A 13,576-nucleotide genomic window follows, 5' to 3' on the forward strand; every position below is an offset into this window, starting at 1 on the left:
CAGATTGAGTCCATGGAGCTCAATCTGGTTTCCCCCCACTGCCCCATTATCAAGTGCCAGACCTTGGCCGTTTCCACACGGCTTACCTGAACCCGGAACGCTGTGCAACATGCTGGATAAAACACAGAAGATCGCGTTTTCTCATGCATGTTTTGTGCGACGTTGCGCAACATCGCGCAAAACTCGCACGAGAAAACGTGATCTTCCGCATTTTTTTCGGCATGTTGCACAGCGTTCCGGGTTCAGATAAGCCGTGCAGAAACGGCCCTTATTCAGTGCCCCTGGTGCTTGAAAAGATGTGTGTGTGGGAAACAAGAGTGCCATGCTGTGGATTGCCCCCCCCCCAGCATTTTTAAATGATTTTTAAATGGCGATGGCATCCTTGGGGCAGCCCTAGGACACTGTCACATTTATTTGGCCTTAAGAGTAACCATAAAGAAAACAGTCTGGAATACAGCGATGAGCAAATAAAACAAAAACAATACATTGGTGTTTAAGACTGACTGGCTGAGCTCTCTGGCTCATGTAAGACTTGAACTTACTCATACCTCTTTTCAATGGCTCTGGCTTTTTCTCAGTTTTTTCTCTCCATGGCATGGTAATCGATGGAAAAAACGACTTCTTCTCTTTAGACTCCTCCTCTTCATTCTTGCTTTCATCGTGAGTTTGTGAAAGCAGAGAGCTCCCTTTCACCTCTGCTCTTTTCCAGCACATGTCAAGTTCAGCTTTAGTCACCCGTTGCCCCACTGATTCGCTTAAGTGAGAGCGGCGCATTTTTGAGAGAGGGGATGAGGGTGGGGTTTGGCTGGCGGGCTTTGGAGCTAATGCCGGTTTTAGTAAGAGTGGGGATTTACAGGCAGATTTTTCTTGATTAGGTGCAGATACCTGACTAACTGGTGACAGACACACTGGGGCAGTTGGGCTAACATTAGTTGGAATGTCCTTTGCAGAATGAACAACTGTCTCCTTCCTCTCTTGGCTAGGGGATTTGCTTTCTTTCAAAAAGATATTATTTACATCTTTTTCATTGTCTGGGGTAACTAGCGGGCTAGGCAAGCCATCAAAACTGTCTCCTGCGCTGTATCTTTTCTTTTTCTTTTGCTCTACCTGCTGATCATAGTTAAACCGCACAGAATAGTTTGTCCTTCTTAATTTTACTCCAAAGGGAGAAATGTTCTCTTCTCCATTCGGTGACCCTCTGTCCACTTTTCTTGTACCAACATTTTGCAGAGATTCAACAGTTTCTGACGGAGGTGTTTCTTTCCCTAGAGAATAAGGGGCACCTGGGACAAGAAAGGATGGAAGATCTTTGGCAAACTTACAGCCTTCTGTACGATCTGCCACTTCATGGCATGCTTCGATTTTTCCTATCGGTATGCCAAGTTTGTTAAATTTACACGGCAGTCCTTCCGTATGAACTGCTTCATGGTTTACATCCGTGAATGGACTCAACTGTTTTGCTACGCTCTCTGCCTCATGGCCAAGTTTACTCTCTGCGTCTACATTAGTCTTTGCAATTTCTGAAAACTTCTGCCACGCAGGAGTTATCGAAAACTTTGCATTTGCAGACAAGGTTTTTCGTAAATTGCCATGAGAAGCTCCTCTCCCTTTAGGGGTCCAGTCATCACTATGTCTACTGAAGCTTCCTCTGTCTTTCTCATTCACTTTTCCAGTTTCCGAGCTTTTTAGGATTTTGGATCGAATAGTAGCCCACTCAGCTAATGTGGCTTGGTTGTTCAATGGATCTTGAGCGGCCTTCATTTTATTGCTGCTAAGCTTGGCATCAGTTGACAATTTGGGAGTATTTTCTGTTGGCGCTACATCCATGTTTTTTCTTTCTTCTGTTAAGCCAAGCAAAGATTTACAAGCAGTATCTTTGATCTGGTTCAGATTGACTGCAGTGCCACAGAGCTGTGCTCCAGTGACCAAAATCGCAGTATGTGGGACACTCAAAGAGGATGGAAGTGCCTGGGCACCTTGACTAGGCTGAGGAGCCTTCCATTCTTTTGAGGCAGAAGGAGCTGCTGCCTCTTTCATAGGAGTGACTGGGCTGAGATTCACTTTTTGGAATATGATTTGTTTTTCTCCAGAAGAAACTTGAAAGGTGAATCCCCTGGGCATATTTTGCCTTGCGTCGACCTCCTGCCAGCGTAGCTCTTCACCTAGAATTCTTTCCTGCTCCTGAGCGTCAACATTTCTTCTCTGACTGTGCCTTAGGGTTCCATCTTCCTTTGGCTCTCTGTCTGGCTGCTTTAGTTTTTGTGGACTTGGTTCTTCTTTAATAGGAAGCGCTACAGTTTCTAAATGTTTCTCTACTGTATGAATAAGTTTGTCCAGTGGTGACCAGAAAGATTTGTCTTGTTCTTTTGGGTTTTCCAGCAGTTGATGTACTTCCAGTTGTTGTGCCCCTTTCCTGTCTGTGAAGCTTTTCTGTTGTGTCCTCTTTTCAGCCAGTGGCTGTTTTAATTGTGACAGTTCACCTCTCCCATGTCCTGCTGGCTTCATTGGCTTCCCTGGTTCTTGCTGGGTTGGTTCATCATTGCTTTTTCTCTCCTGGTCCAGATGCTGCAGTGGTACAACTTCTCTCTTCTGCTCCTCCGGCTTCACGGCCATTCCTTTCCCTTGCAACTTCTCATCGCCTTCTATGTTTCCATTTTTCTCTTCTTCTTCTTGTCTCTGTCCCATTTCTCTTTTTTGCACTTGCAGTCCTTGTTGGTTTGGACCATTCCACTTCACAGTCTCGTGTGTTTTTCCTTCTTGTTGTCTTGGCCTTTTCAGTTCCTGATGGCCTCGTTTCTGTGTCTGCTTCTCCTGACCTTGTCTCTTGTCTTTCCAGTCTTGCTGTAAAAGCGTCTCATATCGGTTTTTCATATCTAATTCTTGATTACTGTTTTCTTCTTTTCCTTTTGGTACCTCCATTTCCTGCCATTTCTGTCCTGCCAGTTCCTGATGCCTTTGTTCATCCATCGTGTCACGTCTTTGTTCTTCCCGCTGCTTTTGTTCCTCCCATTTCTGATAACTTGGCTCTTCAGGTTGCCTTTGTGCCACTAGTTCACAATGACTTTCTCCTTCCAATGGCTTTTGTTCCCCTAGTTCCTGATGCCTTTGTTCTTCCTGTTGCATTTCTTCTTGCCATTCCCAAAGTCCTTCATCCACCGTCTGTTCTTCAAGTCCTCTGTGCCTGTGATCTTGTTCTTTATATCTTTTCTTTTCTTCTGGGCCCTTTCTCTCTTCAATTTTCAAAAACTGCTCTTCCTCTTGGAGCTTCTGTTTTTTCCCTTCCTCTTCCCTTTGGCTCTCTTGAAGTCTTTTGTGTTCCAGGTGGTTTTTAACTTCTGCTTCTGCCATTTCTACTTTCTGCTCAGACTCAAGATTTTGCCAATAATCTTCTTGCTTTCTCTTCTCTTCTTCCTGCTCTTGGCCTTCTGTATCCTGGATTGGTTTGTCTGCAACATGATGGCCATTGTGTTTTGAGACTTTATCTTCATACCTTTGAAGTTCGGGCATTTCTTGTTCAAACTCAGTTGTGCTTTGTGGCTCCTAGTGTTAGGAAACAAAAAAATAGACTGTTATCCATGCCCTTCCACCATATCAAACAGTAAGCAGGTAGATCATGAACTAATTAGTTAGCTTTTAAATTAAGCAAGCTTGGAATTTATGTTAATATGTGTGGTATCAAATAATATGCAAAAGCAAAGCCGAGTGAAACCATGACTCAGTGCTGGCCCTGCTAGCTCCAGGGGGAGGTGTTTGTGGGCCCTGCGTCAATAAGAATTCAACACTGGCATGACTTACTAGGGACTTTCCTGCTATTAATGACTGTGTAACTATTTGAAAACAGAAATTAGGACATGTTTTGTGGAGCACTGTGCACTTTAAGAAACGTATGCTGATAGGATGAATTTTTGATCTACCACTTGTTTATATGTCTGTGTGACAATTCTTTGAGGGTACATTTGGCACCTACCTGCTTTATCTTGAATGATTCTTTGATGGTATATGTTTGAAATATTGAATTATATGATTCATGAGGTATATGTTTATATGACTAATTTATGATTTAACCAGTGTAGTTAGATAATCATGGGGGCAGAGTTGTTCTAGTTAGGATCCTATTCCGTGATTCTTAGTACTTGCCACCTTCATTCCCTGGCAGGGGCTGGGACAGCAGGTGTGGAAGAAGGATGAAGAAGAAGGAGCGCCATACTGGGTCACCTGCTCTCCCTCCCATGTGAGGGTGTAGAAGTAAGGAAAAAGCCGCAGCAGCATTTCTGCCTCCTCCTCCTCCTAGCTGCTACCTTCTTTTTTTTTTTTTTTTTTTGAAAAATTTTTATTGGGTTAGAATCCATTATTTCCACATTTACATTCAATTTTCCCCAATTTTTTCATCTCTAACCCCCTCCCTTTCCCCCCCTTTTTGTTGACTTCCAACAGCTTTCCAACCCTTTGTCCCCTTTCCTTTCCTTTTATTAGCTTCCTCTATCTAAAACAAATATATATTCTCCATTATTCTAAGCAGTACATCCTTAACTATTTTTAACATTATATGCCCAAACTGTAAGTCTTTGTTTCCATCTTAGATAAACAATTTATCCCAATTTTTCAATTTCAGATATTTCTATATATCATAAACCATATAGATCATACATTCGTTTATATCAAACAATTTGACTTATTCTCTATATATATTACTCATTCTATCTTTTTATAATAGTTCTATATATCTCTCCTCACGTAGTCAATCAATTTGACCCATCTATATCTTCAGACATTCAGTTTGGTACAAAACTTATCAGAAAAAAAGAAAATATTGTTAGTTAATCGCTCCTTATATTTAGTCCTTATAATTAATTATTTTCTCTATGTTCTGTTTGTTAACCTATATATATCTATATATATGTCAATCTATTAATCTGACTGCTTATTAATTCACATTTATCTCTTCTCCCCCCGGTAAAGTCTCCCCCCTCTACTTCAATACTTCAGTAGTTCTCAAACTGCCACAGTTTTCCTCCCACCTCCCATTTCTTCTCCAGGTATTGTTTCAGCTTCTCCCAGTCTGTGTTGAACTGCCCTGAGTCCAGATCTCTCAGTTTTCTTGTCATCTTGTCCATTTCAGCCATATACAGCAATTTGTAAGTCCAATCTTCAATAGTTGGCACTTCTTGTACTTTCCATTTTTGCGCATACAAAAGTCTAGCTGCTGCTGTCATATAAAATATCAACGTCCTGTGTTGGGCTGGAATTCCCTCCATTCCCAAGTTCAGTAGCAGGAGTTCTGGGTTCTTATTAATTTGAAATTGTAAAATTTCACTCATTTCTCTTATTATTTCCCCCCAGTACTGCCTGGCTACCTCACACGACCACCACATATGATAGAGGGAGCCCTCATGCTTCTTACATTTCCAGCATTTATTAGAAGTATTCAAATTCCCTAGCGCAATCTTCTTTGGTGTCATGTACCAACGATAGATCATTTTGTAAATGTTCTCTTTGATATTAATACATGTCGTTGTCTTCATTGTAGTTTTCCACAAGTATTCCCATGCCTCCATTGTTATTTCTTTATTAAAGTTTATAGCCCATTTCACCATTTGTGTTTTAACTATCTCATCCTCGGTATACCACTTCAACAGTACTTGGTATACCTTGGATATTCTTTTCTTATCTTCTTTAAGAAGGGTCTGCTCTAGTTCCGAATTCTCTATTCGTATACCTCCCTTTACAGAGTCCGAATTATATAAGTCTCTGATCTGTCTATACTGGAACCAATCGTAGTTAGGTGATAGTTCCTCTTGTGTCTTTATTCTAAGTTTGGATGCTTCAGTTTTAGTTATTTCTTTATACGTTAAACATTGTTGTTCATTATCAACAGCTCTCGGGTCTATCACCTCATATGGAACCACCCACAAAGGGGTTCCTTCTTGTAGATAAATTCTGTACTTCTTCCAGATTATGTATAGACTTCTCCGAACAAAGTGATGCAGGAACATCGAGTTGACCTTTACTTTGTCATGCCATAAATATGCGTGCCATCCAAATATTTTTTTATATCCCTCTAGGGCTAATAGTTTCTTGTTCTTTAATGTCATCCATTCTTTCAACCAAACTAGGCAGATTGCATCATGATAAAGTCTCAGATTGGGCAGTTGCATTCCGCCTCTTTCCTTTGCATCTTGTAAAACTTTCACTTTCACTCGAGGCTTCTTGCCTGCCCAAACAAAATCTGATATTTTCCTCTGCCATTTTTCAAATTGTTTGGAGTCTCTGATGATTGGTATTGTCTGTAGCAAAAACATTACTCTTGGTAACACATTCATCTTAACTGCTGCAATCCTGCCCAACCATGACAAATTCAATCTATTCCATTTAATCAAGTCTCTCTCTATCTGAGTCCATAGTTTTTCATAATTGTTTTTGAATAGATCTATGTTCTTTGCAGTTAATTCGACTCCCAAATATTTCACTTTACTTGTTACTTCACAATCCGTTGTTTCCATTAACAATTGTTGTTTCTGCTTAGTCATATTTTTGCATAATATCTTTGACTTCTTTTTGTTAATGAAGAAACCTGCCAAGTCTCCAAACTCCTTGATCTTATCTATCACTCTTGGCATGTTCTCCAATGGGTCCTCTACAATTAACATTATGTCATCCGCAAATGCTCTGACCTTGTATGAATAGTCCTTTATTTTTATTCCACGAATTTCATCATCTTGACGTATTTGTATCATCAGAATCTCCAATACTAAAATGAACAACAATGGAGATAACGGGCAACCTTGTCTTGTTCCTTTACTTATCGTCAATTTCTTGGTCAATTCATCATTCACCACGATTGCTGCAGTCTGGTCTCTATAAATTTCCTTAATTGCTCTGATGAATCTTTCTCCCAATTGTAGCTTTTCCATAGTGGCAAACATAAAGTCCCAGTTTAAATTGTCAAACGCTTTTTCAGCGTCTACAAAGAAGAAACCAACCTCTTTGTCACAACGCTTGTCATAATATTCAATAGCATTGATCACTGTCCTTAAGTTGTCTCTTATTTGTCTGTCTGGCAAAAAGCCTGCTTGTTCCTCCTCTATGACTTCCGAGAGCCACCCCTTCAATCTCTCCTCCAATATCTTCGCAAAAATTTTATAGTCATTGTTGAGTAGCGATATAGGTCTATAATTTTTCACATTAGTCAGGTCTTGGCCCTCTTTTGGGATCAATGATATATTCGCTTCACTCCAAGTTTCTGGAATCCTTTGATCCCTTAAAACCCCATTCATCACCTCTTTTAGGAATGGTGCCAGTTCATTAGCCATTGTCTTATAGAATTTAGCCGTAAGTCCATCTGGCCCTGGCGCCTTTCCTAGATTTGCAGATTGTATTGCCTTACTTATTTCCTCGTCAGTTACTTCACTATTCAACTTATTTCTCCAAGCTTCCGAGATTTCTGGAAGTTTGGTTTTCTCCAAATATGACGCTATTGATTCTTTGTTTACTTCTTTTTTATTATACAGCTTAGCGTAAAATTTATAAAAGGCTCTACTAATGGTAGCCTGCTCCAAATACGTTTTGTTATCTTCGCAAATTTTATTTATTATCTTCTTTTCCCTTTTCTTCTTCAATTGCCATGCCAGGTACTTCCCAGGTTTATTAGCACCCTCAAACGCTTTTTGATTCAGTCTTTTGAGATTCCACTCCAATTCTTTATTGCTCATTGCTGTTAGCTGTTCTTGAAGTATTTTAATTTCCTGGTATACCTTCTTTTTCCTTGGTCTCTTTTTTAGCTGTATTTCTTTGGCTTTTATTTTCTCCTCAATCTCTTGTCTTTTCTCCTCTTTCTTCTTTCTTGCTCTACCATTTAAGTCCATTAGTATGCCCCTTACAACCGCCTTGTAAGCATCCCAAACTTTATTGGTTGGTACTTCTTTATTCACGTTGTATTGTATAAAAAACTTTGTCTCTCTTCTCAATATTTCCATATTCTCTCTTTCCTGTAACAAGTCCTCATTTATTCTCCATGCTTTCCTTTTTCTCTTTTTTCCAAATTTCCACATAATTGGGTTGTGATCTGAGCCTACCATAGGCATTATTTCTACCTCCTTAGTCCATAATGCTAAGTCTTTTGAGGCCCAGATCATATCAATTCTTGATAATGTAGAATGCCTTGCAGAATAAAAAGTAAACTGTCTGCTTTTAGGATATTCTCTCCTCCATACATCTTCAAGAGTCTCTTGTTGAATCAACTCAAAAAAAAGCTTTGGTAATAGTCCTCTTTTCTTTTGTGCCGTTGTAGTCTTTTTGTCTAGTTCCAAGTCTGTCACTCCATTGAAGTCTCCAGCAAGAATTATCTGGTCATATGCAAGATCGTCTAAATGCTTCCTTAAATCCTCAAAGAAGCTTTCTTTTGCACCGTTAGGTGCATAAAGTCCGACTACCAACACTCTCTTTAAATTCCAAATACATTCCACTGCTACAAATCTAGCTTCCACATCTCTCATAACAAATTTTGGCTGTAGCTCCTCTTTTATGTACAACACCACTCCTCTTTTTTTCTTGTTGGAGGCCGCTACAAATTCTTTGCCCAGTTTTCCAGATTTTAAATATTTTACATCCTGCTTTCTGATATGGGTCTCTTGCAAACAAACAATGTCACATTTTTGTTTTAGTAGCCAGTGAAAAGTATTTTTCCTCTTATTCGGTGAGTTTAGTCCATTTACATTCCAAGATAATACTTTACACTCCATACTCATGATCTTGTTGGTAAGTCTTTTTCATTGTCCTTAATAAATCGCTCCATCTCTCGCTCAGATCTGATGCGTTTTTTGGCCCCTCCAAACTCAAAGGACACTCCTTCCGGTAACTCCCATCTGTACCTGATTTTCATGTCCTTCAAAATCTGAATTAGCACTTTATATTTTTTCCGGTCCAGTAACACTGATCTGGGCAGTTCCTTCATTATAATAATCGTCTTGCCATCAATCTCCAATGGATCTTGAAACTGTTTTGTCACAATCCTCTCTTTCATATTTCGTGTTGTAAACTGCACAATCACATCTCTTGGTAGTTTCCTCTGGGTTGCTATTCTCGAATTCACACGGTATGCCACATCTAGGATAGCCACAACTTCCTCCTCCTCCTTCCCCAGGTACTCAGCCAACACCTCAGTCATCTGTTCTCGCGCTGACTTTCCTTCCACTTCTGGCAAGCCACGAAAACGTAGCTGCTTCTCCATATGTTTAGTTTCTGCAACTGACATTCTCCCCTTCACCAATCTCATCTCTGTTTGTTGCGTGTCTGCTAAATTCTCCATCGCGTCTTCTACTGTTTTAACTCTCTGCTGCGTTCCTTGTAATTCACTTCGTATTGTTTCCATACCTTTTTTCACTTCTGACAGCTCCGATTTTACTGTCTGTGTAACCTCTTTAACCTCTTTTATCAGCTCCAATTTCGTGTCCTTAAGTTCTTTAATCATATCTAAAAGTTTTTTATCCAAGTTTTTATCCAGGTTTTCTATTGCCGATTGCCACTCTTTTTTTGACATCGTGGGGCTTGCTTTAGCTCGCTCCCACGAATCCGCTCTCTTCCTTAACTCCGTGGCGTAAAATTTAACGTTTTTCTATTTTAAATGTCCCGGTCTTCTTATAGAAATTAAGTTTTAAAGAGTCCAAAATGTCGGGCGTCTTTTCTCTATGGTTTCTCTATGATTTTGTAATCCAAGATGGCCTACTTCCTCTTCCGCTGAAGCCGCGACCCTTCCCCTTTCAAAAATGGCGATTCCCTACTTCCTGCCCTCCAGCAAGGGCCGCTTCTCTCCAGCCACTCTATTGTTATTACGCACTTCCTGTCTCCCGTCTTCCCACAGCAGATCTCGCGATGGTGTCTTTTTCTCACAGCTCCAAAGCCACAGGTATTCAAAACAATAGTCCCATTTCTTTAATAACTTCTTTAAACTTAGTCTCTTTTTAAATTCAATTCCTGCCGAGTCTTCCCCTCCTTTTCACTAGTCTGTTGCAGTTTAAAAATCTACTTTTTTTCCTCTCTGTTTTTATCAATCTGTCCCGTCTCAGAAGATAATGATCTTTACCTTCTCTTCACTTTTCTCGGGTTGTAATCGCTGTTTCGATTTTAAGTTCTCCTCTCAGCTTCTTCCCCCAATCGAAGCTTGGGTATGTAGGTCTTATGCCAGCCGAATTGGCCCCAAAACTGCCGCAGAGATTATAGCCGACCCGTCGCAAGGTGGGACCTCAAGGATCGGGAGGGGACCCGTTGTGTAGAGCCCCCCCTCGTCCGAGATCTAGCTCACCCTAGGGTCTTGAGCGTTCTTTGCCTGCTCCCCGCCTGAGAGCAGTCGGCCGCGGGCTATTTTCACCCCGCCGGCCGGTTAAAACGGCAGTCCGGTCAGCTCCGCAAGTGGAGCTGCGTTAGACCTCCATGGATCCCAAACAGGAAGTCCCTAGCTGCTACCTTCTTGTTTGCTTTTCTCTCTTTGGCAGAGTTGGCAGCTTGTGCTGTGAGGGAGCCCATGACTCCCCCCCCCCAGGCTCCCTGCTACCCCAAACACCACTAGAGCTCAGCATTTTAATGCCATTATAAGCCACTTAAAGATATAAAAGCATTTTAAGCAGGTAAAAAATAGATAGCAAAGTCATAACTTTGCCTTGCAAACTTTAATTCTGCACAGTGTAATACTGATTAATTAATCAAGTAGAATAAATCTAATCCTAATCAACAAATACCAAATTGGCATAATTGGGGATGTCCGAAGCTGCTGAATGTAGGTAAGGTGGTTGTCTCAGCTTGACCATGGGAAGGAAACTCAGGTTGTAAAGTTGTACTTTCTAGAGAAGGTTTCTCATCTGCTTTTTCTAAAGTCACAAGTATACTCATGAGTTGTATCTGCAGCTGGAAGGGCAATAAAGGTCCCACTACTGCTGAACTGATTCTTTCCATCAGAAAATCAGCTACCAGTTTTGTGCAGTGGTTAAGAGCAGTAGGACTCTAATCTGGAGAACCGGGTTTGATTCCTCCGCTTGAAGCCAGCTGGGTGGCCTTGCGTCCGTCACAGCTCTCTCTGAGCTCTCTCAGCTCCACCCACCTCACAGGGTGATTGTCATGGATATAATAATAGCATACTTTGTAAACCACTCTGAGTGGGCATTCAGTTGTCCTGAAGGGCGGTATATAAATATAATGTTGCTGCTGCTGCTGCTGCTGTTAATAATAATAATAATAATAATAATAATAATAATAATAATAATAATAATAATACAAAGATATTAATAAACTACACACTGCAAAAACAGGAATTTTTAAATCTTTCCTGCAGATTCATATTACTTTGACATGAATTTCTTTTGGTGGCAAGTCACTCGCGTTCTTTACGCACTCTCGTTCTTTCCCATCTGGCAAACAGAACAGAAGAAACTGTAGCAATCAGACTGTGTTCATGCTGCTGCTAAAGCAAACTTTTGTTCCACCTCAATCAAATTGCATTTTAAAAAACACGTAAAGTAGCTTTATTTAGGAAGGCATTTACTTAATTGATGGCAGCAAAATCTTGATTGTGGGTTGCACAAAGATATCCATTTTTGTTTTACTGTAAAATTCATCAAAAACTTATTCTTTATTTCTTCTGATGATGTGAGCTGCTTTGCTCTTCCTCCTTTTCTGACGGGAAAGAGGGATTAAAAACATTTAAACAAAAAGTAAATAAATAGGAGGACAAAAGCCTGGATTTTGCCATTTTTATATAAGTGAAAAATCATTAGACAACAGGCATTTGTCAATAAGGTATGAATCAATGGAATCACATCTAGCACAGCATGATGGCTGCAAAGTTGTAAAAATTAAAAATGTATGACAGGAGGGCAACGTGGACAGTTTTGCTTAAAAGACAGAAGCCAGGGCCATTCAGACGGCCTGTTCTCCCCCCCCCCCGCCCCCATATTTACTCTTGTGACTTGCCACCTCTTGGCTCAATCCACATTTCAAAGGTTTTCCCAGGATGTGGTTATCTGTAATCTGACCATGCTAGAGTATTCCTAAAATGAATTCATGCTGATTATTATGTGAACATAAGATCTCTTGTATAAGACCTTTTCCCCCCTTAAAGATATCTATTTATGATTCAGTATGACAAATAGCCTACCATTAAAAAATGTATGAGGTCTGGAATATAAACTTTCCATTAATCTAAGAAAACATCAGGGCTAAATGGATGAGGAAGGAATCTCTCATTGAACGGCTGGGGGCAAAATATATATTTCCTTCCTATTCAAGCATAAGAATGTTGTTTCGTTAGGTGAAATCAAAGATGTACCTGGTTTAGCATGCTGGTTCTGACAGCGACCAAACAGATGACCCAAGAAAACCCAGAAGGCAGGCAGAATGGCCTCTTGCTTGCTTCCAGCACCTGGAAACCCATCCTTTAAACACATACATTTTTCTTATCTATTCTTATTTATGATGCAGCTACTTATGTTCTTTATGGTTTCTAATAATTACTGACAGTATTATCCTTTCATAAAATGTGTTTCGGCCTTTAATAAAACTGAAGTTAATAAAGTTACTATTAACTAGTCCCCTAAGAAATTGCCTTCAGGTGATCCAGTAAGAAAATCTTATTCGTCTCCCCTGCCCCCTGTGACTAAGAGCCTCTCTACACGAGACCTCTTACACGAGGACACTCAAGTGAAGGAAGTTAGCCGGGAAGCGTAGTTTCACCTTTCTAGAGCAGGCAGGGATTGCTCCTCAGAGAGTTTGTTTATTTCATCTTCACCTCCACGAAGGCTCTGTCAATTTCACCTCCTCTTCCCAGAGGTGTTTTTAAACTATGCTTCCTGGCTAACATTGCATTTCCTTTTACTTGAGCATCCTCGTGTACAAGGTCTCTTGAAGACTCAAACACAGCTATATGTAGACAAGCAGGTATTTTTTAAAAAATCATTTGGGTAGTAAGGGCTATGGATTTATTTTCAAGGCTGGATTAGTGGCTTTCATAACATTTTGTGGCCAAGAGTTCCATGAGGTGTTTCTGTGTTGTATGGTGCTGATTTGTACATTAGAATATGAAATAAAGAACTGCTATATAACACTTTAGGCATTTGACCACAAAAATGCTAGTTCAGTACCTTTGGTAACCTGTGCTTTTTTGACACCCTCTGATTTTTTGGCTTAACAGAAAGCTTGTGCTTTGCTGCGCTGTTGTCCAGGCAGGCAATAACCGGAGGGATTGCATCGAGATTGACTGTTTCAATTGTGCCAGAAGGAGAGTGGTGTCTTTTTGGCCGAGACGATTTGACTGGAGTAACCTGTACATATCACACAGTGGAGTAAATTGAGTTAAACATCTGAATTCACACATATTTTAAACACAACTAAGTATGCAACCAACAGTGTCTCAGAAATGAAGTCAATATCATCATCAGAAATTTCATTCCACTGTAACCATAATATCTCAGAGGCAGCTCTTTTACCAGGTGAATGTAAAACTGCCTCTTCCACTCAGTTCTACAAGCAACATGGCATCTGTGTGCTACCTTCCAGGACTAAATGTTTAAAGGCTCAGATAAGAGACCTGCCC

At 40.4% G+C, this 13,576-nt stretch overlaps 1 protein-coding gene across 1 annotated transcript in view; it reads right to left on the reverse strand.

Moving 5' to 3' along the window:
• The window catches only part of CRACD (capping protein inhibiting regulator of actin dynamics), a 259,695-nt gene that overhangs the window by 26,515 nt on the left and 219,604 nt on the right, over nucleotides 1–13,576 (reverse strand). Inside the window, exons 7-8 of the mRNA XM_054989872.1 lie at nucleotides 13,125–13,304; nucleotides 549–3,540 (exon numbers count right to left, since the gene is read on the reverse strand). Coding sequence (XP_054845847.1) covers nucleotides 549–3,540; nucleotides 13,125–13,304 — 3,172 coding nt within the window. The remainder of the gene's footprint in view (nucleotides 1–548; nucleotides 3,541–13,124; nucleotides 13,305–13,576) is intronic.

The sequence above is a fragment of the Eublepharis macularius genome, chromosome 10 (genome assembly GCF_028583425.1).
Source record: "Eublepharis macularius isolate TG4126 chromosome 10, MPM_Emac_v1.0, whole genome shotgun sequence".
NCBI lineage: Eukaryota > Metazoa > Chordata > Lepidosauria > Squamata > Eublepharidae > Eublepharis > Eublepharis macularius.